The sequence below is a fragment of the Psammomys obesus genome, unplaced genomic scaffold, assembly GCF_907164565.1.
Source record: "Psammomys obesus unplaced genomic scaffold, mPsaObe1.curated_primary_1811, whole genome shotgun sequence".
Classification (NCBI taxonomy): domain Eukaryota; kingdom Metazoa; phylum Chordata; class Mammalia; order Rodentia; family Muridae; genus Psammomys; species Psammomys obesus.
In genome coordinates, this window is record NW_026587556.1 from 3,818,234 (window position 1) to 3,844,717 (window position 26,484).

The following is a 26,484-nucleotide window of genomic DNA, read 5'->3' on the forward strand; positions in this document are numbered from 1 at the left end:
GAGAGCATAGGAGAAAGGGGGAGAAAGGAAAGCAGAGAGGGTAAGAGAGGAGAGAGAGAGAAGTAAGGGAGTAAGGATAGGGTCCTTTTATCCCAGGCCCCTGCCAGGGGACATTTGATGATGTCACAGGTTACTAAGCAAGCTAGAGGCAGGCTACCTATATGCTAACAACTACAAAAACAATAATAAACGAAGACTGTAATGCAACCAAAGAAGAGCTGTGTAACAGCTGTGTGACAAACCTATTTTATTTTATTGCTTGGCAGTGGGAGATACCCTGTAGTGAATCTGCTGTTGTTGATTAATGAACGATAAAATAAGCTTCCAGAAGCTTTCATGTTTGAAATCCTATCAGCAGGACCAGAACATCCCATTCTCCGCTGGAGGATCTGAGCCACTAGGAATATTTGGGCCATTCTCCAATAGAAATATAGAACTTCAAGTAAGAGGTTTTCAGGGATAACATTTCACTACGATGGTGCTGCTGCTTGTTTTGAGACAGACTTACGTATCCTAGGCTGGCCTCAAAACTTGCCATAGTCAAGATTGGCCTTGAACTCCTCCTTCTCTTGCGTTTGTCTCCCAAGGGCTAAAATCACAGGCTTGCACCAACATGCCAATATCTCCACATTTATTTTTATTTCATACTTTTCAAGGAATTATTGATACAAAACATCTTCTTGAAAAAAGATAGGTTATTCTGAACCAAATTCAAGTGACCTTGACCCAGAAACATTTATTGAGCTGCACCTGAATGACATGTTACTGTGGTAGCGATTACTTAAATTGTTATAGTCACACACACACCAAAGTCATACATAAGAACACTTTCAAAATAAATTGGTGGGAACACTGAGTAGCACATTATAGCAAAATGGGTCAGTCACTTCAGGTTTCAGATGTTAAATCAAATTTGCATCAAACTCATAAAAATCTCTCTGCCTCCACCTCTCAATTACAACTGTGAGGCACCACACCCAGCCAAACTTGGATTTTTAGTTACCATTTCCAAAGCTCTCTTAAAATTGTGCATATGTAAGTATATTGTTCTTCTCAAGTGGAAGTGAACAAACATTGGCTGTTTGACACTACAAAAGACACTACAAAGATCTATTACTAAAAAAAATTGGCTGGATTTAGAGGAATATTAGATAGCCATGTTAGGGTGTTGGGCAGACTAAAAATCTTGTACAACTCTCCATTTTCTTTCATTTGGTGTTGATGAGGCCTGCTCCTTTTGGGTAGCATAACTATAGTCATTTCTGTTTCAGGCCTTACAGCCACATCACCTCAGCTTGCTGCTGATACAGAACAAAGAATCTCTGTACAAGGTCAGGTTGAGCAAAATTGTATTTATGTTCGGCATATTCTGTGGCCTTGTTGTTCCCAGAACTTCCCCAACCATAAGTGCAGCTGGTCCTGACCATAAACTTTACTTGGGACCAACCAAATTAAAGGTCAGCTAGAACTGCTTGTCTAGATAGCAAATAATAATAATAGTAATAACTTGAGTCAGAGATAACTACCCTGTTCCACTGTGACCCCCATCACTCCCACTCCCATGTGTGCTAATTGTGGCTTTCACCCTTTAAATAAGCAATGCAGCCTTACCTCGTCGATGAGGTTCAGATCCCAAACTGACAGCCTCCCTTCCTGTCTTCCTCTGTCCCTTCCCCCCTCACATGCACACCATACATACATACATGTAAGTAAAATCTTTAAAAGTATTAAAGAACCAGCTCAGCATAAACCATAGGATCATCAAGGAAAACAAAGAGCTCAAGAAAGGACTCATTAATATTTGTTCAAGGAGGCAGCACAGATAGTGGACACAAAGGGTCCATGGCTTCTGGGGACTCCTCCAGTGAAGATGAAGCTCCATGTTGGTTGTCAAAACTGTTGATACAAAACACAGTGCTCCAAAGAGAGTGAGGGATAATCTCTTGCAAGTGATGTATGGGGGTTAGAGAGATGACTCAGAGGTTAAGAGCACTGGCTGTTCTTGGGAGGTCCTGAGTTTAATTCCCAGCAACCACATGGTTGCTCACAACCATCTATAGTGAGATTTGATGTCCTCTTCTGGTGTGTGGACGTACATTCAGCCAGAACAGTGTATAAATAATAAATAAATAAACCTAAAAAAAAAGTGACGTACGAATGCCCATAATTTGAGAACATGAACTTAGATCACCTTGACTTATGTCCTACCGTGAGAGGTTACATCCCCTTTTATAGTTACAGAACAAATGAAGGTCATAAATTAATACATTTACCAAATACTTTGGCAAGGACATTGGATAGATAGGTCACAAAAGAATGGGGGGTGCGATGTCTCGTTTATAGATTTCAAATGTTATCTTTTTTTTTTCAAGACAGGTTTCTCTAATTCTGTAATATCTTTATTGTTTTTTGGTTTTTTTTTTTTTGCATTTGTTTTGTTTTGGTCTGTTTGTTTTGAGACAGGATATATCTATGTACTTCTGGATATTCTCAACCTCACTATGTAGAATAGGCTGGTCATGAACTCACAGACATCCTCCTGTCTCTGCCCTCTGAATGCTGGGATTAAACACAGGCACTGCCACACCCAGCTCTGTTTTAAAATTTTATTTGCCCAGACCCCCTCCCACTGCCAACCCTCTAAAGGTCTCCCTCTTTTTTTTTTTTAATTAAAAATACTTAATTTATTTCTGTGTATGGGTGTTTTGCCTACATGTGTTTGTGTAACGCTTATACACCTAGTGCCCTCAGGCCAGAAGACAGCCTGGGACCAGATCTCCTGGGACTAGAGATACAGATGGTTGTAAGCTGTGAGATGGGTGCTGGGAATTGAACCTGGGTTCTCTGCAAGAGCAGCCAGTGCTCTTGACTGCTGAGCCATCTCTAATTCTATATGCTACCTTTAGCTTTAGAGTTTGATAGAAGCCAATGATATGCTAAGTTTAACAATACATTCCAAGGTTTTACCTAATAGTAACCAAAATGTTAAGCCAGAGGTAGTAAATGACTATCAAAAGGAACAAAAGGCCAGAATTAGTGCAGGTTTGTAATCTTGAAAGATTGATGTTGGAAGATAGAAAGTTTAAGGGCAGCCTGGACAACCTAATGAAACACGTCTTAAATAAAATGTAAAAAGAAGGCTGTGGGTACACTTCAGTGGCATGGCGCTTGCCTAGAAAGCAGGAAGCTATAGGTTCAATCTTCAGTACTGCAACAAAGGGAGGAAACTAAAGATACCCTGACATAATGTGGCTTTCAACCTACAACATCCCAGGTCTTCCAGTCAGTCAGTCTGAAGGACTTTCAATACAGGTGTGACTTCCACAGAGTATGTTGCTTCACAGATCCAGACCTTCCTCCTTACCCCTTACCTATGTCCCACCAAATTCCTTGTTTCTTCTCTACCACCATCTGTCACAGCTAGGGATGGAATCCAGGGCCTTGTGAGTGCTAGCCAAGGCCTCAGCCACTGCACAGAACATACACTTTGGATTTGGATCCTCCTCCTCCTTCTCCTCCTCCCTCCCTATCTCCCTCTCTCCTTCTCTCTCTCTCTCTCTCTCTCTTTCTCTCTCTCTCTCTCGTATGTGTGTGTGTGTGTGTGTGTGTGTGCACGCAGGCACCTGTGAGTTAGGACGTGTGTGAAGGTCAGAAGATACCCTTTGGAAGTCGTTTCAACTTGTGGGGCTTGAGGATCTCAGGCTGTCAGGCTTAGCAACAAGCACTATTACTTACAGAACCATCTCAGTCCACTCACTGGACCTCCAACCTGTTTCTTCCTCTCTGTTTCCTTCTTACTTTAACATTTCCCCACCTCTCTGGCGTCTGCCTTCCCTCCATCCTTCTAAAAATCTGCTCAGCCATCAGCAGTGACTTCCGTCACTGAGGTGGTTACTCAGCGTTCACAGCCCTCCTTTCTCCATGTCAGACTCACAGGGATGTTTGTTTAAAACACGGCACGGGGGAGCTCAAACTTAAAAAAAAATCAAATATTTACAGTACAATCCATTTTGAGTCCCATCATTCATTCATTTAGTCAATATTTAGTGAGTGCTAGTTTAGCATCAGGCTATTTTTAGGTCATGGAGACCTAGCAATGTAAAAGAGATTCAGTCCTGGAGAGATATGTGCTAGGGGAAGATGTCGGGGAGTCAGATCAGTGGGTAAATGCTTGAGGGCAAGAGTTCAGATATCCAGTACTCACAGAAAAGCTAAGCATGCTGTCTGTATCTGTAACTCTAGAACTGGGGGATGGAGTCTGGTGGATCCCCAGAGCTTGATGGTCAGTGAGCCTAACAAACAGTGTGCTCAGGGTCGGTGAGAGACCTTATCTCGAACAATAAGGTGGTGGTGGGGGCTGGAGAGATGGCTCAGCAACTAAGAGCACGCACACGGAAGCTCACCATCATCTGTAACTGCAGCTCCAGGTGACTGATCTGACACAGTCTTCTAAACTTACGAGACACACACACACACACACACACACACACACACACACACGTAGGCAAAACACCCATACATAAAATAAAATTAAAAAAAAAATAAGACAAGGTGCAAGGGCTGGGTTTGTAACTCAGAAGAACAGTGCCAATCTTGCAAGTCTGACTCTTTTGGTTTAATCCTTAGAACTGTCAAAATGCTGCTGCTGCTGATGGCAATGGTGATAACGTGGAGAACAGTAGAGGAAGGATACCTACCATTGGCCCCTGCCATGACATACACACACATGCATACTCATACACAAATAGGAATATACACACAGAAATAAAGAAATTGGGCTGAGGATGGAGTTGGCTGAATGTTTAACACACAGAATTGTGGGTTAGATCCCCAGCACTATATAAAATTCTTTTTCTTTTTCTTCTCCCCACCCCCCACCCAAGACAGGGTGTCTCTATAGCCTTGGCTGGCCTCGAACTCACAGAGATCTGTCTGCCTCTGCATCCTGAGTGCTGGGATCACAGGCATGTGCCATCTCACCCACCTTATAAAACACTTTCAAAATAAGTTTGCAGGAACACAGAGTAGCAGATTACAGCTTGTCATGGTGGCCTTGAGGGCCAGAGATCAGAATTTATCTCAGGGCTTTCTGGTCACTGGACTCAGTTTGGCAGGGATTCCAATGGATAGTATTAGAGTTGGTCTGCTTTCCTGGATAGCTGGCTCTGGGACTGGGTTAGGTTGACCCCTCCTATAGACCCAAGCATGTTTATTTAAAGGTTTTCTCCATAATGTCTGTTCTGTGTCAGGCAAGTCACCGGACTGTGGCAGAGAGAGCAGAGCGAGAGGAAAGCTAAACAAAACAGATCAAATGGTTTGAAAGGAACTTGCTTTCAATGGTTGCTCTCAGTAAGAACTACTCATATCTCTGGTTAGGTAGAGGATGTGAAAACCAAAGTGTTTTAAGGTCATGAAAAAATGGTTCAGACTTCTTTTCCCTTCTATGCTATTGCTATATTAAGATGTAAAAGGTTGAGGAAACCTTGTAGAGCTGACCTTCGCTCACACTGTATTAAGGTATGTCTCTGTATATTCGATTGTTACTTGCTGAACGAGCTGTGAGCTAAATGCTAACAGATTCTGGTCTTGTCATTGCTACTGAGGAATCTCCTGTCTCAATGTTGTGTAAAAATTACTCCCCAGTTATCTCTGATGATTGGTTAATAAAGAAGCTGAAGAGCCTATGATTGGGCAGAGGAGTCAGTAAGTGGGACTTCCATGCCCAGTCTAGGGGTCCCAAGGTGGGGGAGAGAGAAAGTGAGAGAGAGAGATAGAGAAATAGAGAGAGAGAGAGAGAGAGAGAGAGAGAGAGAAAGAAGGAAAGAAAGAGAGAGAGGAGGGGAAGAAGGTCACCATGCCATTAGGGAGAGGGCACCAGGAGGGAGTCTTCATGGGGACAAAGATGGAGCAGGAGCTGCCAGGGAGAGACTAGAGGACAGGCAACAGGGCTTGTGGCTGAGAAGTAGCTAGACTAGCTTAGCCAGGTTAGAATATGTCAGTATCTGCTCTGTTATGGTGCTTGAAGCTTACTCCTAAATGTGACAGGTCTCCATGTTCTTTATTTGGGAGCTACAGTTGACATAAAAAAAAGCTTTAATTTCAATAAACCTATACTCATTGATTCAACCAGACCATGTGCATGGTAGGGTCTGAAGACTACTCTTCAGACCAGGTACCAAAAGGAGACACTTATCCCCCTAACACCCGCATCAATTTCTAAAACACCTGTCCACTATGCTTGCTTTCTTTATGATCAAACTCGAGATTCCTGTCAACATTGGGCAGAAACTTAAGGAGGCTGCCCTTACTAGTCCTGTAAGAGACATGATGCATACTCAGGAAGATGTTCTACATTTTATGCAGAACGGGGGGATATTTTATATCCTAATTAAGGATCCATAACACCCCAGATGGGAGACAGGGTCATTGGTAAACTTCACTATAGCATTTATCACAGTTGCCCATCAGGCACGACCAAAATATAGAGGGTACACACCATATTTTCTCAACTGCTGGGTATAGACACAATAAAAGAAGTGGTCCAATTCTCCTTAGGTCCTTATGTTCCTAATATCACCCCTCTTAGATGATATTGATCCCACTTCCCTTTCACAACATCTCGTTTCAGACCTTAATCTTTGCATATCAGCTATTCAACAGTACTCTGCCTGACTGCTTTGGAGAATGTTGGTTGTGTGTCCCTCCTGGGTCAAATTCAAGACCTCCACTGTGGCCTCACCAAGTGGCTTATTAGACTCTCTCACCTTGCCAGTTGTTAATTGCTCTAAGCCAAATATCACTGTCACCCCTTATCTCTCCCACATCTCTTTCTTCAGTATCACAAACTGCTTTAACTCCTCAGGAACATGCTTTGTGGGCACAATGGATTCTAAAGATTACAAAAATACCATAACGCTTCGTACTATAACAAGGCCCCTATGCCCAAACATTCACAATGTCTCCATTCTCTCTGGCACTCAAGTTTACTGCTGCCAACCTGCTGTGTGGTCTGAAGCTTGAGCTCTGGTGGACCTTTTTTTTCAAAACTCGGGATGGTACCCAGCAAAGAACTCTTGCTGGTTTCTATCACAGCGTTTATAGCAAGCATCACAGCATGACAAACAAGCATTTCTTTGTACCTTTTCTTGCAGTCCTGGGTATAATCATCTCAACAGCGGAACTGACTACTTCCGTAGATATTTACCATCAGTTTTCACCTCAGTTCATCTAAGATTTCTAATGGGTGGCTCAGACCATCCTTATTTTCCAGGGCCAAGGGAGACTCGTTGGCTACAAAATTGGCAAGGATTATATTTACTAATAGTAGAGAGACAGGTGGTCGTTGTCTCTTCCTTAAAGAAGAATATTGCTTTTATGTCAACCAGTTGGGTATAGTAAAAGATAATACAATTCCAAACAGATCTCAAAGATATAAGAAATAGCTTGATACCTCTGGCCGTGGATCACTGACAGTCCAATATGGAATTGGATACTACCCTTCTTAAATCCCTTCTCTACCTTTTCTTAATCCTAATAGTCACATCCTGCCTTATAAAATTCTTTTCTAGATTTCTTCAGCAACAGATACGAAATATTTCTAATCAAACTTTGAATCAGTTGCGAGGAGTATCGACCCTCTAGGTACAGAGTCAGAGGCCTGCAACTCCTGATTTACCCTGATGATAAAGATCAAGCTTGCTCCAAGGACTTTGATGCTCCCATTCAGCAGGAAATAGTCTAATGACGACATTGCCACTTTTCATGACCCATGATTATTTATCAATAGTAAACAAAAAAGGGGGACTGTAAGTTCCTTAAGGCATCAGCAGCTAAGACTTTCCCTCCCTCCCCACCCTGTCCCTAACAGCAGTTCCTGGTCCCTCAAAACAGGAGAGCGGCTGGGGCTTACCCTACATTAAAAAAGCCCCAAGATTGGACCACAAACTCCTTCCAATCTCAGGCCACCCTTCAGGCCACCCTTCAGGCCACCCTTCAAGCTCCCCCACCCACAAGAAGCCCTGTATAAATCCTGGTTCTGCTCAGTTCTTTGCTGCTTCCCTCCCGAGCAGAGGCAGCCACCCTCCCAATGAATTTCTAGTGTGAGGTTTGCTGCGTGGTATGACTTTGTGGTCTTCCTTGGCCCCTGGCTGTCAGGACACCTTTTCCCTCAGAGCTATAACACACAAGGCAGGCAAAATCACAATACCCCGTACGTTAAAACAAGTGTGTGTGGGATGATGCATCAGTCACACACATAAGGTCATTTCAGATTAAGTCAAAAGCAATAAAATAGTTGGTGACAGGATGGGGGAAAGGCAACCAACTTCAGTACGGGGATAGGGACTCAGAGGTGACAGCTGAAGTGCTGACTGACACAGAGGAAAGATCCAGCTGTGGATGGAAGTATTTGAAGAAGGAATATCTGTGCTGGAGAACCTTCAGACTGGTAGACTAGCCAGAACATTGGTGATTGTGGAACTGTTGCAAATCGAGAGCCAAAAGAGCTCTGGCTATGTTCAGAGCCACTGATAACCATCTACTACCATCCTCTACATGTGACTTAACATTTCTGTGACTACTAGGTAAAACTTGTGGAATGCATATTTTGTTTCAGTTCTTAAGTGACAGGGTCTCACTATATAGCCCAGGCTGACTTTGCCCTTGCTATACAGTACATGCTGGCCTCAAACTCAACAGTAGTCCTGGTTTTGTCTTTGAAATACTGGGGTTATAAGTATGTGCCACTCAACCCACCTGGAATGCACTGTTGAACTTGCAGGGCACCGGCTCTGACCAACAGTAAAGTTAAGGATGTTACAAAGTAGCACCTGGATCCCACAGGATCCTCCTGCTGCTGCTGTAACCTACTCTGTGTCTGGAAGAACACATTTGGGAAATTCACTGATTCATGACTTTCTTTTGTTCTCTATGAAAGTTTATAAAACTGGGCAATGAGCAGGCTCAGCACAGTTACTTGCCACTGACCCTGAGTTCAGTCCCAAGGACCCACATGCTAGAAGGAGAGATGCCTACAAGTTGTGTGAGCCATTTCCTGGCCTCCACATGCATGCCGCAACACATACACGCTAGATAAAATAAACCTAACAAAAAATGCTTTTTACATTTATGGAACCTCGGTCACAGGACCACGCCATTCAGGGTAATCCGATTCGGTGTTACTGGGGAATGGACACTCATATTTGGCTCAGAATAGACAGATTACCTCTACCTCCTTTGGATCAAGACTTTTGTTTTGCATCAAAGAAGCGATAAATAAAAATTAGATGGCAGAGGGCTGGGTCGTGGTAAAGTGCCTGCCACACAGGCAGAAGGGTGTGAGTTCAGATCCCAGCACCCATGTAAACACTGAGTGCTAGGAGGTGGAGATGGCAGGTCCCTAGAGCTCCAGTTTCAGTGGAAGACACTGTGTCAAAAAATAAGTCTGGGGCTCACCAGATGGCTCAGAGGGCAGAACTGCTTAGTACATCTGATGACTGAAGTCCGACCCTGGGAACCTGTGGTGGGAGGAGAGAACTGCCTTCCAAAAGCTGTCCTCTAACCTCCACACACGTGTTGTGTGGGCATGCACACACTGGCACCTCCACACACTCTAATGACAAATAAAACAATTAAAAAAGAAAAGCATGATCAAGGCAGTCAAGAGGCAGGTGAATCTCTGTGAGTTTGAGGTCAGCATAGTCGATGCAGAGTGGTCCAGGACAGCCAGAGCTACACAGTGAGACCCTGTATAAAACCACAACAACAACAAAGTGATCAAGTAAGTTACTTGATATTGCCTTGCAACCTTCACATGTCCACATATATTTGTGCACATGTACCTGTGCACATACTACCGTGCGGCGCTGGGAACTGAACCCAGGCCCTCTGCAAGAGCAGGAGTTCTTAACTGCTGAGCCACCTCCCCAGACTCTACTAACCACTTACTGAATGCTATCCTTTTATTTATTGCTCACCTGCAATATACTTTTCAAATTGTCACTGGTGAAGCTTCAGGCATCAGTAAATTAATGAAATGCTCATACTTTTGTGTGCATACATGTTTCTAACTGTGTGCATGTGTATGTGTGAGCATATGGATACCCATGTTCTCCTCAGTAGTTTTTCACATTGTTTTTTTCAGTTAGGGCCTCTCACTGACTTGGAACTCACAGGTTCACTTAGAATGGCTTGCCAGAGTATCCAAGGTATCTACCTGCCTCTGCCTCCGCAGCACTGAGATTACAGGGTACACCCTGTAATCGGACTCTATGTGGATGCTGAGGATCAAAACTCAGATCCTCATGTTTATGCTGTAAGCACTTGACAAACTGAGCCATCTTTGTCCACATTTATACTTTTATCAAACCACAAACCCGTTTTCATAAAACTTATCAGAAAGTCTGGGTCTCTTTGAATTCCTTTGTGTTTCAAATGCATGTCTTATTTCAATAACCCCGTGCTTCCTTAACTCGTAATTTAAAAAAAAAAAAAGATTTATTTATTTACTATGTGTACAATGTGTGTTTGCATGTACACCTGCATGCCAGAAGAGGGCACCAGATTTCATTTCAGATGGTTGTGAGCCACCATGTGGTTGCTGGGAATTGAACTGAGGACCTCTAGAAGCGCTCTTAACCTCTGAGCCATCTCTCCAGCCCATGATTTTCTTGTTTGTTTGTTTGTTTTTGAGACAAAGGTCTGTGTATGCAGCCCAGCTGCAGTCCAACTCCTTATGGAGGCCAGACTGCTCTTGAACTCATGATGCTCTTCCCTCAGCCTTAGTGGTGGCACTATAGGTTTGTCTAGTCTCTTCACTCCATTTTGTATGTCTAGTTTTTTACAGTTAACCAACTTAACCTGTTAGGTTTAAAAAACACTCCATTACTTTCTTAAAAAGTACTGATTATCTTTTTAGAATACTCAATAAAGCCAAAATCTCCTTAAAAACTCTCCAGAAATGTTTATTCCGGGTTTACAATTTCTACTAAGCAACTGGGCAAGTTTCAGTAAGACTTACACATTTTCTAACTGCTTAGCATTAGCAGTCAACTACCTCACTGTGGTGGTTGAGTATGAAAGACTGTCTAGGTTCATGTTTCTGAGTACTAACTGAATATTTAGAAGGGGTTGGAGGTGTGGCCTTGTGTGTGTATGGGGGGGGGGAGGAATAGTGTCACTATGGGTGGGCTTTGAGGTTTCAGAACCTCATGCCAGACCCAGACTCTACTTGCTGCTTGCAGAACAGGATGTAGTTCTCAGCTACTGCTCCAGTGCCAAGAATGTCACCATGTTCCCGCCATGCTGAAAACGGACTAACTGAAACTATCATCCAGTCACCAAGTTAAATGCTTTCTTTTGTAAGAATTGCCTTGGCCATGGTGTCTCTTCCCAACAGAACAGTGACTAAGACACTCAACAGAGGTCCAACAACCTTGCTTCATGGGTTATTTCCTCAGATACAGCTTTCTCTTGAACTACAGTGATAAACAATACAAAGTCAGTGATTCCTCTAAAGTAGTGTTGTATAAAAAATAGGCTTTTCTGGGAGTGATGGTACATGCCTTTAATCCCTCTGTGCTTTGGACAAAGAGGCAGGCAGATCTTTGAGTTGAGTTCAGGTCTACATATCAAGTTCAAATTCTAGGCCAGCATGAGCTATATAATAAACAAACATAATTACATTAAAAAAAAGCATGAAAAATATTTCCCAGGAATTTCTGTGTCAGTGTCCATTAACTGTTAGGAAATACTGTACATGGCTGACTTGAACTAGTATGTTAACATTGAAATTTGTATAACTGATATTATTTATCTATTTATTTTTTGAAACCAGGTTTCCCTGTGTAGCCTTGGCTGTCCTGGACTCTCTTTGCAGACCAGACTGGCCTCAAACTCACAGCGATCCACCTGCCTCTGCCTCCCTGAGCACTGGGATTACAGGCATGAACTACTGCACTGGGTTTTGTATTTTTAACCAAGTAGCACAGTGCAAAACAATGCCTTCACCTTACAGCTAACTCTCAACATATTGAAAAATGTAAATAAAAAAATGATGAATTGAGTAGAATGAGTCTGCAGTTAGCCAAGTGGGGTTGTTGGGTTGAGGAAGTATAATGGCAATTATATTACATATGAACTCACACTACTGTAGGGCCCATTGTTTTGAGCCTTTTTCAATATTTGAAACTTTTTTTTTTTTTTTTTTTAATTGAGAAAGGGTCTCACTATGGCCTGGAATTCTCCATGTAGACCAGATCATAGAGATATGCATGCCTCTGCCACTTGAGTGCTGGGATTAAAGGTGTGTAAATATGACAAAGATAACCAATAGTTAACAGCTGGAATCTGCTGGTCGCGGGCCAGATCCGTCCTAGAAACAGCTTCAGTGCAGATCTTAGAGTGGTTTACTGCTACCGATCAGGAGCCCAGCCAACCTCAACCAGGAGGCATTTCACTATCAGTGACTTTGAAGAGGAGAAATCTGGGAATGTGTACCTGGCTCAGCAAAAGGAAAAGCATTTCACTGTGGTCCTGAAGGTCCTCTTCAAGTCTCAGACAGAGGAGGGATTGGAGCACCAGCTTCGCAGGAAAGCGGAGATCCAGGTGCACCTACAACACCCAAATATCCTATGCTTGTACAACTATTTCCATGATGCTCACTGGGTGTACTTAATTACCCTGTGGACTATGCTCCACAGGGCAAGCTCTCTGAGGAGCTTCAGAGAAACTAGTTGAGCAGTGCCCAGCCACGATAATGAAGGAGTTGGTGGACGCTTGACCTACCTACCTCAGGAACATCAAGCTAGAGAATCTCTTGCTGGGCCTCAGGGGCGAGGTGAGGATTGCACACTTTGGTTGGTCTGTGCGCATCCCCTCTCTCAGGAAAAAGACGATGTGTGGGACACTGGACTACTGGCCTCCGGAAATGACTGATGAGAGAATGAGAAGGTGGGTCTGTGATAAACCGGGAGCTCTGCTCTGAGCTGCTGGCGGGAGCTTCACTCTTCAAGAGCAGCACTCACAGTGAGACATACAGATGCGTCCTCAAGGTGGATCTGGGCTTTCCTCCACATCAGGTCCCAGGACTTGATCGCCAAGCTTCTTAGGTGCCATCTCTCAGAGTGGCTGGCTTCTTAGGTGCCATCTCTCAAAGTGGCTGAGCCTAGGCCAGGTCCTGAAGCACCCCTGGGGCCGGGAGCACTCTCTTGGGATGCTGGCTTCATGGTCAGCCCTGTCTGCCTCTATCCCTATGAGTTTATGTTTGTTATCTCATCTGTTTTGCTTGCTTTTTTCACGATGCTAGCTAAAACTGATTTAATATTAAAATGTGTAAATATAAATTTCTTTCCCCTTTCTCTTAGCACTTGATTTAAAATGATTCACAGGATAATCCCAGAGGATTACAGCCTGGGATGGGGCAAGGCCCTCAGGAGTGGGAGGAAAAGGGCTCTTGAGCGCAAGTCTAGTCTAAAGCTGCAGGGCAAACTCTTAGAAAACCCAGGTTAGTCCCAGCCTACTACATAGCCTATAAAACCCCTCAACTTTTGATCTCCATTGCCCCTAAGTGCTAAATTTATAGGCATGTGCCACCTCATCTGGTTTACATTTATTTTTTATTTTTATTTTTTTGAAATGAAAGGCAGACTACTTGAAGGCAGACTTTACGTAAAAGATTTGAAGAAAGTTAGGAGACTCCATTTATGATAGGTGGAGAATGGAAAAAGATAAGAGGACATTAGATTGCTGGGTGAGGTACCTCCTTTTCTGTTAGGAAAGGAAGAGACAAATAACACAGGTTGCCCAGGAGTGGAGGCTGCCTAACAGGGTGGTAGTGGCTACAGCAGCAGCCAGGAAAACATTCCCAGCAGCACCCAGTGACACAGGAAGCAGAAGAAGGTAGCTGGCTGGATCCATTCAGATCTGGCAGGAGATCTCAAGCTCTCCCAAGGTGGAGTGAGGAGGGGGCAGATGTTAGAGAGTGGAGGAAGGAAAGCGGAAGACACCATAGTGGAAGAGCAGAGTGGATAGATTAGGATCTTGCTAAAGTCAGGTGCTGGACTGGAATCCAGAGGCTGAAGGATGATAATGAAGTCAACAATAGTTTAGACAACAAAGCCAGACCTATCTCAAAGAAATAAAAAAGGATTTTGCTGAGTCAAGCGATTTATGGCAAAACAACTGACTTTTATTCTTGGAGGTTGGCATGAAAAATTAATGTTTTTCTGAAGCTGCATAAATTAGAAAATTAAGTATTTTACATTGCTTAAAATGTTTCTGACGGAGCAAAATCCAACATCTAAGAGGGTATCTCAAGATATTTTTAGGCAGGAAAAGCATTATTGTAGCACAAGTCGAAGTGGATAAAATAATTTTATTAAATGTACTGAGCTACTCATGATCTTGGTCTCTTCTGATAATTCTTTCTGTACACTGGTATTTTGCTTACAGGTGCATCTCTGTGAGGGTGTTAGATCCCCTGGAGCTGGAGTTACATACACTTGTGAGCTGCCTTGTGGGTGTGGGGAATTGAACCAGGGTCATTTGAAAGGGCAACCAATGCTCTTAACTGATGAGCCATCTCTCCAGGCCCCTGGGTCTCCTCTTAATTAACAGTTGTTACCACAGACTAGGTAAAGAGTGGGATTTTGATTACTGGAAAGATAAAATGACTCTAAAAAAACATCAACTCACTGTTTAGCATTTGTTACTGATAAAAGCAAGACAAGAATGACAGAAGAATCATGAACTAGCACCAGGCCAAAATTAATTTAATTAGGCAAGGAAATAAACTGACTTACACATTCCTTGCCAGGCATGGTGGGAGGCACCTTTGATCCTAGCACTCAGGAGGCAGAGGCCAGCTAAAACTGTGTAGTGAAAACTGTCTCAAGATTAAAAAATAAATAAATACAAAAAGGTGTTTGAGGTAAAGTTTCATATAGCCAGGACTGGCCTCAAACTCACTAAGCTGAGCATAACCTTGAACTTCCATCTTCCTGACTCTACCTCTGGATTTCTGAGATTACTGGGATCAGGATGTGAACTAAGTGGAGCCTCCTTGGCCAAAAGCAAGAATTTGTGGGGTGTCAAGATAGAAGAGTCCATTTCATTCTGTCTTTTCAGAGACACAAAACCAAGGTACTCTTAGCTATACCATTTAGGGTCTTTAGGCCAGTTAGCTAGAGACCTGTCCAAGAAGTCTGTTTTTAACTCTCACCAAAGAACTGAGGCCCCTCTAAATCCTATAGTTAGGAAGCAGAAAGTTTTTTGGGAAGATAAGTCTTTTTTATTGGCAAACCCAGAACATTTGGGGTAGTAGGGAGAGATGGTCACATTTAGTGACATTTTATGACCTGTAATGTGTGATTGCTGATCCTTTCAATTTTTTTTTTGTTTTTTTAAAAAATTAAAAAATAAATGTGTATGAGTGCTTTGTGTACACGTATGCCTTGTGTGTGCCTGGTGGCTGCAAAGGCTAGAAGATCATCTGGAATTGGAGTAGTGGACAGTGGTAAACTTCTCTGTGGGCACTGGAAATTGAACCTGGGTTCTCTGGAAGAGCAGCCTCTTAACAGCTGAGCCATCTCTCCAGCCCTCAGTTTTGTATTTTTATGCAAAGGAATTGTGATAAGAAAACACATTCGGGCTGGAGACATGGCTCAGAGGTTAAGAGCACTGGCTTTTCTTCCAAAGGTCCTGAGTTCAATTCCCAGCAACCATATGGTGGCTCACAGCCATCTATAGTGAGATCTGGTGCCCTCTTCTGGTGTACAGAGGCATACATGCAGACAGAACACTGTATACATAATAAAATAAATAAATAAATCTTAAAAGAAAAAAAAAAAAGAAAATGTAAAAAAAGAAAACACCTTCATACACATCAGCCTCATTTACTCAGTTTTTGGAGTCTAGTACTTAAAAAGATAAATAGGAAGAAGCCACTCCTCATTTTCAACTGAAATAAGCTATCGAGTCTAATCAAGAACGGCTAACATTATTCATTTTCTTCTGTGAACATCTTACTTAAATGCTCGATTAAAGCCACTAGTGCAGGGTTCCCGCCACAGGCCTCAATTTGTTTGTAGGCTTTAGCTTCAAGCTCTCTGAGAGTATGTCGGGTATATTCAAAAGAACCTACGTCCTCCAGGTACTGCACACAGTACTTTTTAATGTCTATATTTTCTGTTCTCTGGCGCAGGATGTTTTGTACCTGGGTGCTTTCTGGCCTTGACCAAATGGCATGAATAGTGGGGAATGAGAACTTTCCTTCTGTCAGGTCTTCACAGAAACTTTTGTTTTCACTGTATTCTTTGGAATGTAGATTAGCATAATCATCTCTAATCTGGAAAAAGAGCCCAAGTGTGTCGAGCAGGGGCTTTAGATCTTCTTTGTAATCAGAGAACAGCTGCATGAGACCTACTGCTAATCCAAACAATCCACCTGTCTTCTGCAACACCATGGCTTTATATTCTTCCTCAGTGGGACAAGTGTAGGTGTCCCTCCAGTAAATATCTAGGCCTTGTCCCCTATGGAGTTCCAAAAGCTGGCGTGTAAAAAGCTTCACTGCATCTGGATGATCAAGTGTTAAGACTTTCTCTAGGCCAAGGAAATAGACATAATTGGCAGAGTTAATGACGGATGGGATTCCATAGATGCTGTGTGCTACTGGAAAGCCACGTCGGAGCTTTGAACTGTCTTCAATATCATCTATGAGTAAGCTGGCATTATGCAACATTTCAGTCACTTCAATGATAATCTAGAGAAAAGCAACCAAAGAGAAAGAAAATTCCAGTAAGACATACACACACACAAAGGGGTACCAACAAAAACATACAAACAGACATACAAACAAAGACAAACAAATATTGTGTATGAGTCGGTGTGGGATATGTGCATGTCAGTGAAGGTGCCTGTGGAGGTCAGAGACATCAGATCCCCGAGGCTGTAACAGTTACATGCACCTTGTGGCACTTGGTGTGGGTTCTGGGAATTGAATTTAGGTCTTCTGCAAAAGCAGTACATGCTCTTAATTAACATCAGAGCCATCTCTCCTGTCTAGATTTGTTGTTGTTGTTGAGACATAGTCTACCTGTGTGGCCAGTTCCTAAGTGCTGGGATTCCACATGTACACCACCATGCTTGGCCAAAACAATTTGTACTTGATGATAGTACCAAGTATCAGTATCTTAAGATTTTACAACTAACAGATATTTAACAATCTTGATATATAAGATTGCAGAAGCATTAACAGAAGAAGGATCTTGGAGTATTTTTATGGGACACCTACTAATTCTTTGGTGATTAAATGTGGAAGAAGAATGAGATCAGAATTGCCTAAGGGTTGGGGATATGGCTCAGTGGCAGAACACCCAGCCAGCATGCTTAAAGCCCAGGATGTGATCCCCGCTGGAACAGAACAGAGAAGCAATCAGACTGCCTAGATACCTGTAGTTTGTCTTCTGGAACTTTCAGCCAGTGATTAAATGCCTGTGAAAGTTTGGTTCTCACCTGTTTACCTGCAATTAAAACACAGAATACCACAAAAACATTATTTTACTTAAGAAATGATTTTTAAAAACACTTACTTAATTGTGTGAGTGTGCGCACGCCACAGTGCACTTGTGCAGGTCAGAAGACAACTTCCAGGAGTACATCCTGATGATGGAGTCAGATCTCTGGTTTGGTGTCAAGCTAAGCCAGCTCACTGGCTTCTAAAACGTGATTATAAGAAAAACTGAAAAACCTGCTTCAAAACTGGTCACACTGTGATCACTGTGCACATACTTCCCATCCCTACCACACATATACACACAATTAAAAACAAAAACCAAAGCTTTCTAAAATGAGGACCCACAAGAAAGTCTAAACACTCCAGTGGGTTTTAGTTTTAACCTGTATCATTGAATTGGGGGTAGAAGGGGCATTTTTAAAGAAATATACTTTAATCTCTTTATTTTCTGTTCAGGGACAATGAGTACTATCTGTCATAAAAAAAACTTTAAGTATTTTGCCAATGAATTTCCTCACAAAATTACCTGTCATTATGCCAGGTGGTGGTGGTGCAAGCCTTTAATTCCAGCAATTGGGTGGCGGAGGCAGGCAGATCTCTGGGAGTTCAAGGCCAGCCTGGACAACAAAGTAAGTTCTAGGACAGCTAGAACTACACAGGGCAACCCTGTCACTGAAAAAAATACAAATAAAAAAAAATCTTTAAATTATTCCTTTAAATTAAGGTTTTAGAGACCAGGACAACTTCATTTTATACATCCTAAGTTTAAACAAGGACCACTAGTCTTTGTGTTGACCAGGGCCACTAGTTTTTCAGTAGCATTTTCTCTTTCACATGGAAACCTTGAGAAAGGTCTTTAGGTGGTAGTTGGCAGTAGAAGTTAAATTAAAAACATAAAGCAGTGGTAGTTAAAAATCACAAGCAGTTCATTTAGTAAAAACATCGTATGAGCTTCTAATCCTGTGAATTCAGAACAGGCCTCAAGAAAATAGTTATACAAAAGTTAAGTTTCTGAGGCCGGAGAGATGGCTCAGTGGTGAAGAGCACTGGCCGCTCGCCTACAAGTTTCAGGTTTGATTCTCAGCACACACACAGTTCTGGTGGCTCAAAACTGTAACTCTGCTCCTACGAGAACTAACCCCCTCTATGGGCCTCCTCAGGAATTAGGCATACACACACACATACACATGTACGCACAGAGCCAAAACCTCCATATACATAGAACTTAAAAAGGGAAAAAAAAAGTTGGGTTTCGTCTGGGTGTAGTGGCTACACACTTTTAATCCCAGCATTTGGAAGACAGGAGGAGATGGATCTCTGTGAGTTCAAGGTCAGCAAGATTCTGACTCAAGGGAAAAAAAAAAAGTTTAGTTGTTAAGTTTCAGGGGTAAAATGCTTAGAGCCAAGCGTAATGACTTGAATTTCCATCCCCAGGATCCTCTGAGCACCACATACATTCCCACTAAATAAATTAATAAAAGAAAAAAAAAAGAGTTGGGCTGGACAGATGGCTCAGGGATTAAGAATGAGTTAAGAGTTAAAGTCCTATAGAAGACCTGGGCTTGGTTCCTAGCACCCACACCATGTGGCTCCTAACTGGCTGTGATTCTAACTCCGGAGGATCTAACACTCTCTTCTGACCACAGGCACCTGTACTCGTGTACACACCCTCCTGTGTACACACCCTTCCACAGACACATAGTTAAAGAAAGGAAATAAAAGAAAGGAATAAGTTTTTAGGATTGACCAGAGCACACCTGTAATTCCAGCAGAGGCAGGAGGTTCACCACAAATTCCAGGCCAGCCTGAGCTACACATTTGAGTTCTCGGCTAGCCCAGGCCTGAATTAATGAGACCCTGTCTCAATAAAACAGAAACATTTCATTATATAGTTATTTGAATAATTCCTCTTATAATGTTATCACTTCAAATAGAAAGGTCTCAAGAACCATTTAAGTTTAATCTTTCCTGTTGCTAACATTTAAATGACCACTACTCGAAAACTATGCTATATGAATAATAACTGAACTGTTTGTTACCTGGTAATTGGAGTAAGTACCTATAGGGTTCTAGAAGAATTCTTTCAGCTTTCTCTTGAGTCTTCTCCATGTTTTATAAATTTCAAAGTTGACCTGTTAAAAAGAGAAATATAAAAATGATCTCATGAACCAAATTATCCTTAAGTGTTAGCTTGCAAAGGAATTTTTATCAAGGTGTTTTTAGAATGTCAAACTTTAAATTTTATTTATATAGCAAAACATTACATGTATAAAACCTTGAAAACATTATGTAAAGCAAAAGGAGCCAGCCACAAAAGAACAGGCTGTATGATCCTATTTATAGGAAATGTTCTGAATCTGGCGATCTACACAGATGGGAAAGCAGGTTAGTGATTTTTGGCTCAGAAAAAACAAGGACCAAGTGCCACTAATGAATAATGAAGGTGTCCCATGTGTGTGCATGTATAGGATCAAAACGTTATTAGGATGTGGTGATGGCTGCATGCTGCAAATAGATTAAAAGCTATTAAATTGCAATCAAACTGTAATAAGTTGTGGAAGAAGGTCTTACATTGTAGCCCAGCTGGCCTCAAACTGTGATCATCTTGCCACAGGGTTTTCGGTGCTGAAGTTACAAACAGGCACCATTGTAAGTGAAGAGCTTTGTCCTAACATGGAAGGCCTGACTATGGTGCCCAAGATGGCCTTAAAATTATGGGTTTAAGCACTAAACCCACCTTGAACTATATATGCACTTTGGATGGGTGGCATATAAATTATACCTCAAATTTCTTCATTCCACTGATCACACTGATAAGACTGTTCAGTTGATTTTTAAGTAGTTTCCTTAGATAGCTTACAGTAAGCTTTCCTAGTTAATCATAAAGAAAAAATTTTGACATCAAATAAATGCCAAAATAAATTCACAAAACCATACACTTCTAGGTTATTATTATTATTATTATTTTTAAATAGTTTTTTTCGAGACATGGTTTCTCTGTTAGTCTTGGCTATCCTGGACTTGCTTTGTAGACCGGGCTGGCTTCAAACTCACCAAGATCCTCCTGCCTCTGCCTCCCTGAGTGCTGGGATTATAGGTGTGCACCACCACACCTGGCTAATAATGTCTTTTTCTTCCTCTTCTTTTTAATCTTATTTACTGCATTGACATTTTGCCTGGATGAATGTCTGTGTAAGGGTGTCAGATTTTGGGATTACACACACTTGTGAGCTGCCGTGTGAGTGGTGGGAATTGAACCCAGGTCCTCTGGAAGAGCAGTTAGTGCTCCTAACCATTGAGCCATCGCTCCAGCCTCAGACATTTCTATAATGATTACAAATTAAGATAGGTGTGCTTTGTAATTTGTGTAGAACATTTTTCTCAAATCAATAAATTTCAGAGATTGTTTTTAAGATGCATACTAACTTGAATGCAATTATTTAATTAGTGCTTCATTATTTTGAATTTTGCATTTACTTCAATACTTCCTAGAATATAAACTGTGGCATGTAAGTATGTCTTTTTTGAAACAAGATATATGTTGCCTCAGCTAGCCTTGAACTCCTGATTCTTCTGCCTCTACTCCCAACTACCAGGACTACAGAGCATGCCACCTTGCCCTGCTTCAACCATGGGCTTTGCAGGACCCTCCTTTACTGTTTTTGTTTCTCTTCTGTGTCTTTGCTTGTATCCACTTTTCTCCTTAGAGGCCCCATTTTTCTAGTAACTATGACACTTGTGGCAAGCTTTAGGTGTTATGAGTTGTATTTTCTTTGGGGATCATTGCTAGGATCTTTAGGATCACAAACCCTCTTCTAATAACCTTTCATGGATTCATAGTGTATATATAAATATAAAACCAAGTAAGATATGATTACATAATAGTATTTCATGGTTAGTGCCGGTCAAAGAGCTGCATGGCACAGGTTTTAGAATTGGAACACACCTATGATGGTTAGCGTTACCAACTTTACAGGCTCCAGAACAGGAAATCAGTTCTCTTCCATCATACGAATCCCATGGACTGAACAACTCAGGTTGTCAGACTTGATGGTTAAACCCTTACCCAGAGCCATTTGCTGACTCTATACACAAAGTTGAGGGAGAGACAGAGAGACACAGAGAGAGAAATAGAGAGAGAGAGAATGCAGAGCTGAAAGCTATCCTGACCTCCACACAAGCATTGTGGCATGTTGGTGCTCACACACATACACAACAAATACCTGCAATATAAAATGTTTATGTGTACATGCATTCACGTGTGTGATACATGAATGCATAGAGGCTATATAACAACTTGGGTCTTCCTCAATCATTTTTTTTAATATAATTTATTTATTGCAATTTATTCACTTTGTATCCCAACTGTAGCCCCCACTCTCGTCTTCTTCCCATTCTGCCCTCCTTCCCTCATCTCTTTTCATTTCCCTTCCCCAGTCCACTGACAGGGGAGGACCTCCTCCCCTACCATCTGACCCTAGCCTATCAGGTCCCATCAGGGCTGTCTTTCATGGTCTTTCTCTGTGGCCTGGTCAGGCTGCTCCCCCCTCAAAAAGTGATCAAAAAGTGTGTAGTCCAGGCTGGCCTCGAACTTGTGGTCCTCCTGCAGCAAATCCTACTCATGTGTGCTACCACAACTAGCCCTCATTTTTTTTTTTTTTTACCTTATATTTGAGACAGGATCCACTGCTGAACCCAGGCCTTGACAATTTAGCTAGACTGGCTGGCCAACAAATTCCTGGAATATGCTTGTTTTGGTCCAGTCTAGTGTTGAGGTTAATAATGGGGGTGGGGTGTGGAACTTGGCTTTTCCATGGGGAAATTGGCTCCTTATGCTTCATAGATGTTTTGCTGACTGAGCCATCTCTCCTGTACCCTCAGTTGGTAGCTCTTTATTGAAGACAGATAGTAAATGGAAATCAAGGAATGAAAGTGCTGTCTTTATTGTTGTTCAGGTTGCTTTTTAGGATTGAACACACACACACACACACACACACACACACACACACACACACACTTTTTTAAAATTTGAAGCAGGATTTTCCAATGCAGTTCAGACTGGCTTAGAATGAACAATCTTTCTTAGCCTCCTAGTGCCAGGATTACATGTATACCACCATGGCCAGTGAAAAGCATACTTAAAAAAAAAAAAAAAAGTATTCATTCCTTTAATTTTGTGTGTGTGGTTGTTTTAGTTACTGCTTTACTGCTGTAAAGAAACACTATGAACAGTTGGGTATGGTGGCGCATGCCTTTACTCTCTGTACTTGAGAAACAGAGGCAGAAGGAGAGGCAGAGGCAGGGGAATCTCTGCGGGTTTGAAGCTAGTGAGGTCTGCACAGTGAGTTCTAAGACAGTCAGGGATATGTCTAGAGACCCTGTCTCAAAAAAACAAACAAAATCACCAACAAAACCACCACCACCACGTCACGATGTATGACTAAGGCAATTTATAAAAGCAAACATTTAATTGGAGGCTTGCTTAGAGTTTCAGATGGTGAGTCCGTGACCATCATCATGGTTGGAAGCGAGCAGGCAGGCACACCTGGCATGAGAGCAGTAGCTCAGAGCTTAACATCTTATTCCTAAGCCTGGGGCAGAGAGCTAGCCAAGAATGGCAGGAGCCTTTGAAACCTCAAAGCCTGCCCCCAGCACACCTCCTCCAATAAGCCCACACCTCCTGATCCTTCCCCAAACAGTTCTACCAACTACCGGCAAGCATTCAAATATGAGCCTTTGGGGGGGCATTCTCATTCAAACCATCACAGTGGGGTATGTGGAACCTTGAGAATGACATTGGTTATTTTCTTTAATTTCTTCCTAGCTTATTTTTTGAAATAGGGCCTTTCACTGAACCCAGAGTTTGCTCGTTTTGCTGGCTAGTAAGCCTCAGGGATCCTCCAGTCTTTGTTTCCCCATTGCTGGGATTACAGGTGTGTACAATCATATCTAGCTATGTATGGTAGGGATGAACTTGGGTCCTCATGACTTCGCAGCAAGCACTTTACCTATTGGGCCATTTTTCCAGCTTAAAGAGTCTAATTTTTGGTAGTTAATTTTTTAATAATATATGCCAAATGTACATTAAAAACAAATCAGCAAACCACCAAAATAAACAGTTCAGCAATACAAATTCAGAGAGAGACACCCTAAGTAGACAATTTCTAGCCAAATGTGGTAGTATATGTCTGTAATACCACAGTGGAAGTGGGGAGAAGGATCAGGAGTTCAGGGCCAGCTTGGGCTACATGACTTGTCTCAATCCCTCACTTCCGAAGGGAAAGTTCTACATTAGCCTGGACCGGCAGTTAATATTAAGTACATAAGGAAAAGAACGTTCATAAAAATACTTTGAAATATTTCAAATACCAACTTAGTAACATTTTTTTTCTTCCCTGAGACAGGGATTTGCTATGTATTCTATTTAGATTGGCCTGAAAAAAAAAAAAAAAAAAAGATTGGCCTGGAACTCCCTATGGAGTCTGGGCTGTCTTGGACTCTTCATCTCCCTGCTTTGGCCTCTGGAGGGGTAGGATTACAGTTAATAATGCTGGACATGCTACTCTGTTCTTAGAGGTTAGATAAAGAAGATGCAAAGAAGGAAGGAGACAATGTTAGCAACAGCTCATTTTGGGAAGAGGATTAAAAGTACGATAAAAAATAACTGTTCTTTTTCTTTTCATTTTGGGTGAAGTCCAAAGGCTTGCACTTGCTCATGATTCTCTATAAAGCTAAGTCCTGGAGTCTCCAAAGCGCCTTTTATACAGTCTTCTTTTAAAACCAGTGAACAGCCATCGAAGTCAATTAGGGTGGCAGCAAGAAGCAGGCTGCTATAAAATGTTAACTAATATTAAAAAAATAAAAATTTAATTAAAAAAAAAAGAAGCAGGCTGCTATCTTGTCTGCATCCTGGAAAATATATTTAACCTAACTTAAAATAATAAGGTCACCTTTCAAAAATTTGCCTCTGGGTTAATAGCAGGTGACTTTTGCACAGAAATTAAGAGTCCTTTAAATTCTGAAGTTTTAAAAACTTTAATATTTTTCTACTAGTGATGAATTAAACATATTTCCTTTGCTCACTCATATTTTAACAATTCTGATGCACTCAATGTTCTTTTCCCAGAAAATATTTACATTTAGTATTCTCAGTGTTGGGGAAAAATGGGAACTTCAATGTGTGCAACTACTGAGAGTCAATCTGTTATGTACATTTTCTTAAGAGTGTAAAGAAGTTTAAGAGTTCTATATACTCTTGAAAAAAATTTTTTTTAACTCAGGACTGTCAATTATCAGAGTTAGAATTTTCAGCTTTTCATGCACTAGACTTGAATGTAGAAATACTATGAACTCGGTTAATTTCATGCGGAATCACTACAGAATACCTCAGTGTGAGTCTGATCCCGTTTTCCCACTTTCAAAACTGAGAAACTGTTAGAAGTTTGTTCAAAGAGTAGATTAGTGAATATTTATGCAAAAGGGTTATTTATTGCAGCAGCTTGATTGTCCTCTATTTTCTTTTTCCTGACACAGGGTTTGTGTGGCCCAGGCTAGCCTGGAACTCATTCTATAAACGGGGCTGGCCTTATGATTTGTCAGCACCACAACGCTAGGCTTAGCAGAACGCTAAGCTCCTCCTCTTCTTTTGGGTGAGTTATCATTTTAGCAATTAAAGTTGGGAATCCAACATATCCTATCATTCACTGGGCCGTTGGACCAGATTAAAACTTTTGATTTTTATTTTTTTTCTTCTGGAGACAGGGTCGTCTGTGTAGTCTAGGCTGTCTTACAACTACAAGTAATCTTCCTGCTTCTGTTTCCAGAGTGCTGCATCAAAATTCCGTCATCAGCCTTCCTCACTCACCTCTCTGGGCCTCAGTTCTTCGTACTTGAAATGTGTCTTCAACACATTCTCTCTGAGCTGTCTTTTCTTTTAGGCTCTTCCCTTAGTCTTCCTGCCGGCTTCTTGAGCCAAGCCCTCTCGTCACTCCCTCAGGAAAGCATTATCTACATCTCCCTAAGCCAAAGCTCTAATTCACTTCTTCCTATCACTCTTCACTTTGTCTGACCAGACTTGGGTTCAGGAAGTTGCACAAGGTCCATACCGTCTTTCCGCATGAGGACTGAATGAACGCTTCTCCTAACACTCGCGAGGATGAAATCAGCACATCAACACGCATACAAATATTGAAGTTTCATGCAAAATATTTCTCTTTTTTTTTTTTTTTTTTTAATAGGCAGGCTCTGGATTGAGCTGAACAGATACAGGCCACCGAGGAGAGGAGCGCAGTTGTGGTGCGCACAGCAAGAACCTTTCACGAATGACGGCTCTGAGAGAAAAAGGGCTCCAAGCGGCGTTGGTGTAAAAAGCTCGCAGGCGGGCTTCCTCCCTGCACTGCAACGGTGGCCCTCGGCTTCCCCCGCGTCCCAGCACCCGGCCGCCAGTCACCCCGAGCCGGTGAGCATCCGGGTCCTCTCCCACCTTTCTTCTTCCTCCTCAGTACCGCCCCCTCCCCCGCTCCCCATCCGGGTTCCCCCCTGCCGCCGCTCCGCTGCTCACGGTTCCACGATGATCTCAGCCTTCCAGCCGCCGCTCCAAGCCTAGCAGTACCGACATCAACTTCTCACTTTGTAGTTCGGACCGCGACTCTTCCCGAAGCCTCCTTGGGGCCCTCCCCCTACTTCACTACAGAAATCTCCGCCCTCCTCGGCGGCCAGCGACGCCGCATTACTCGGTGCAAGAAAATACGCCATCCCTGTCACACTGCGCAGGCGTCGTATGCCACCGCCCCTCAGCCTTATGGCCGCGCCCCCTTTCCCTCCCCGCTCCCGTCGAACGCAGGCAAGGGGCATTTCGGACTTGGTAGTTCTAATGTCCAAGAGTTTTGCCTAGAGGCATGGGAGACAGGACTACAGTCCCCAGGAAGCATTGAGGCATAACTTTCTGTTTCCATAGAACTGGTGGGAAAATGGCG

The 26,484-nt window shown here is 42.3% G+C and overlaps 1 protein-coding gene and 1 pseudogene across 2 annotated transcripts; one reads left to right on the forward strand and one right to left on the reverse strand.

Annotated features, from left to right (window-relative positions):
- The window catches only part of LOC129674046 (aurora kinase C-like), a 16,284-nt pseudogene extending 3,147 nt beyond the window's left edge, over positions 1 to 13,137 (forward strand).
- Positions 13,138 to 15,874: 2,737 nt separating this feature from the next.
- Positions 15,875 to 26,262, reverse strand: Ggps1 (geranylgeranyl diphosphate synthase 1). 2 transcript variants are annotated; one of them, XM_055603981.1, is made up of 4 exons: positions 26,070 to 26,262; positions 19,549 to 19,641; positions 17,446 to 17,516; positions 15,875 to 16,756 (listed from the first exon to the last, which is right to left on the reverse strand). In XM_055603981.1, exons 2-4 carry the CDS (start codon positions 19,616 to 19,618, stop codon positions 15,995 to 15,997), a joined length of 903 nt encoding a protein of 300 aa, XP_055459956.1. In that variant the 5' UTR covers positions 19,619 to 19,641; positions 26,070 to 26,262; the 3' UTR covers positions 15,875 to 15,994. The 2 variants fall into 2 exon arrangements, with proteins under 2 accessions (XP_055459956.1, XP_055459957.1); XM_055603982.1 differs by lacking the exon at positions 26,070 to 26,262 and adding an exon at positions 25,374 to 26,004.
- Between the last annotated feature and the right edge of the window lie 222 nt (positions 26,263 to 26,484).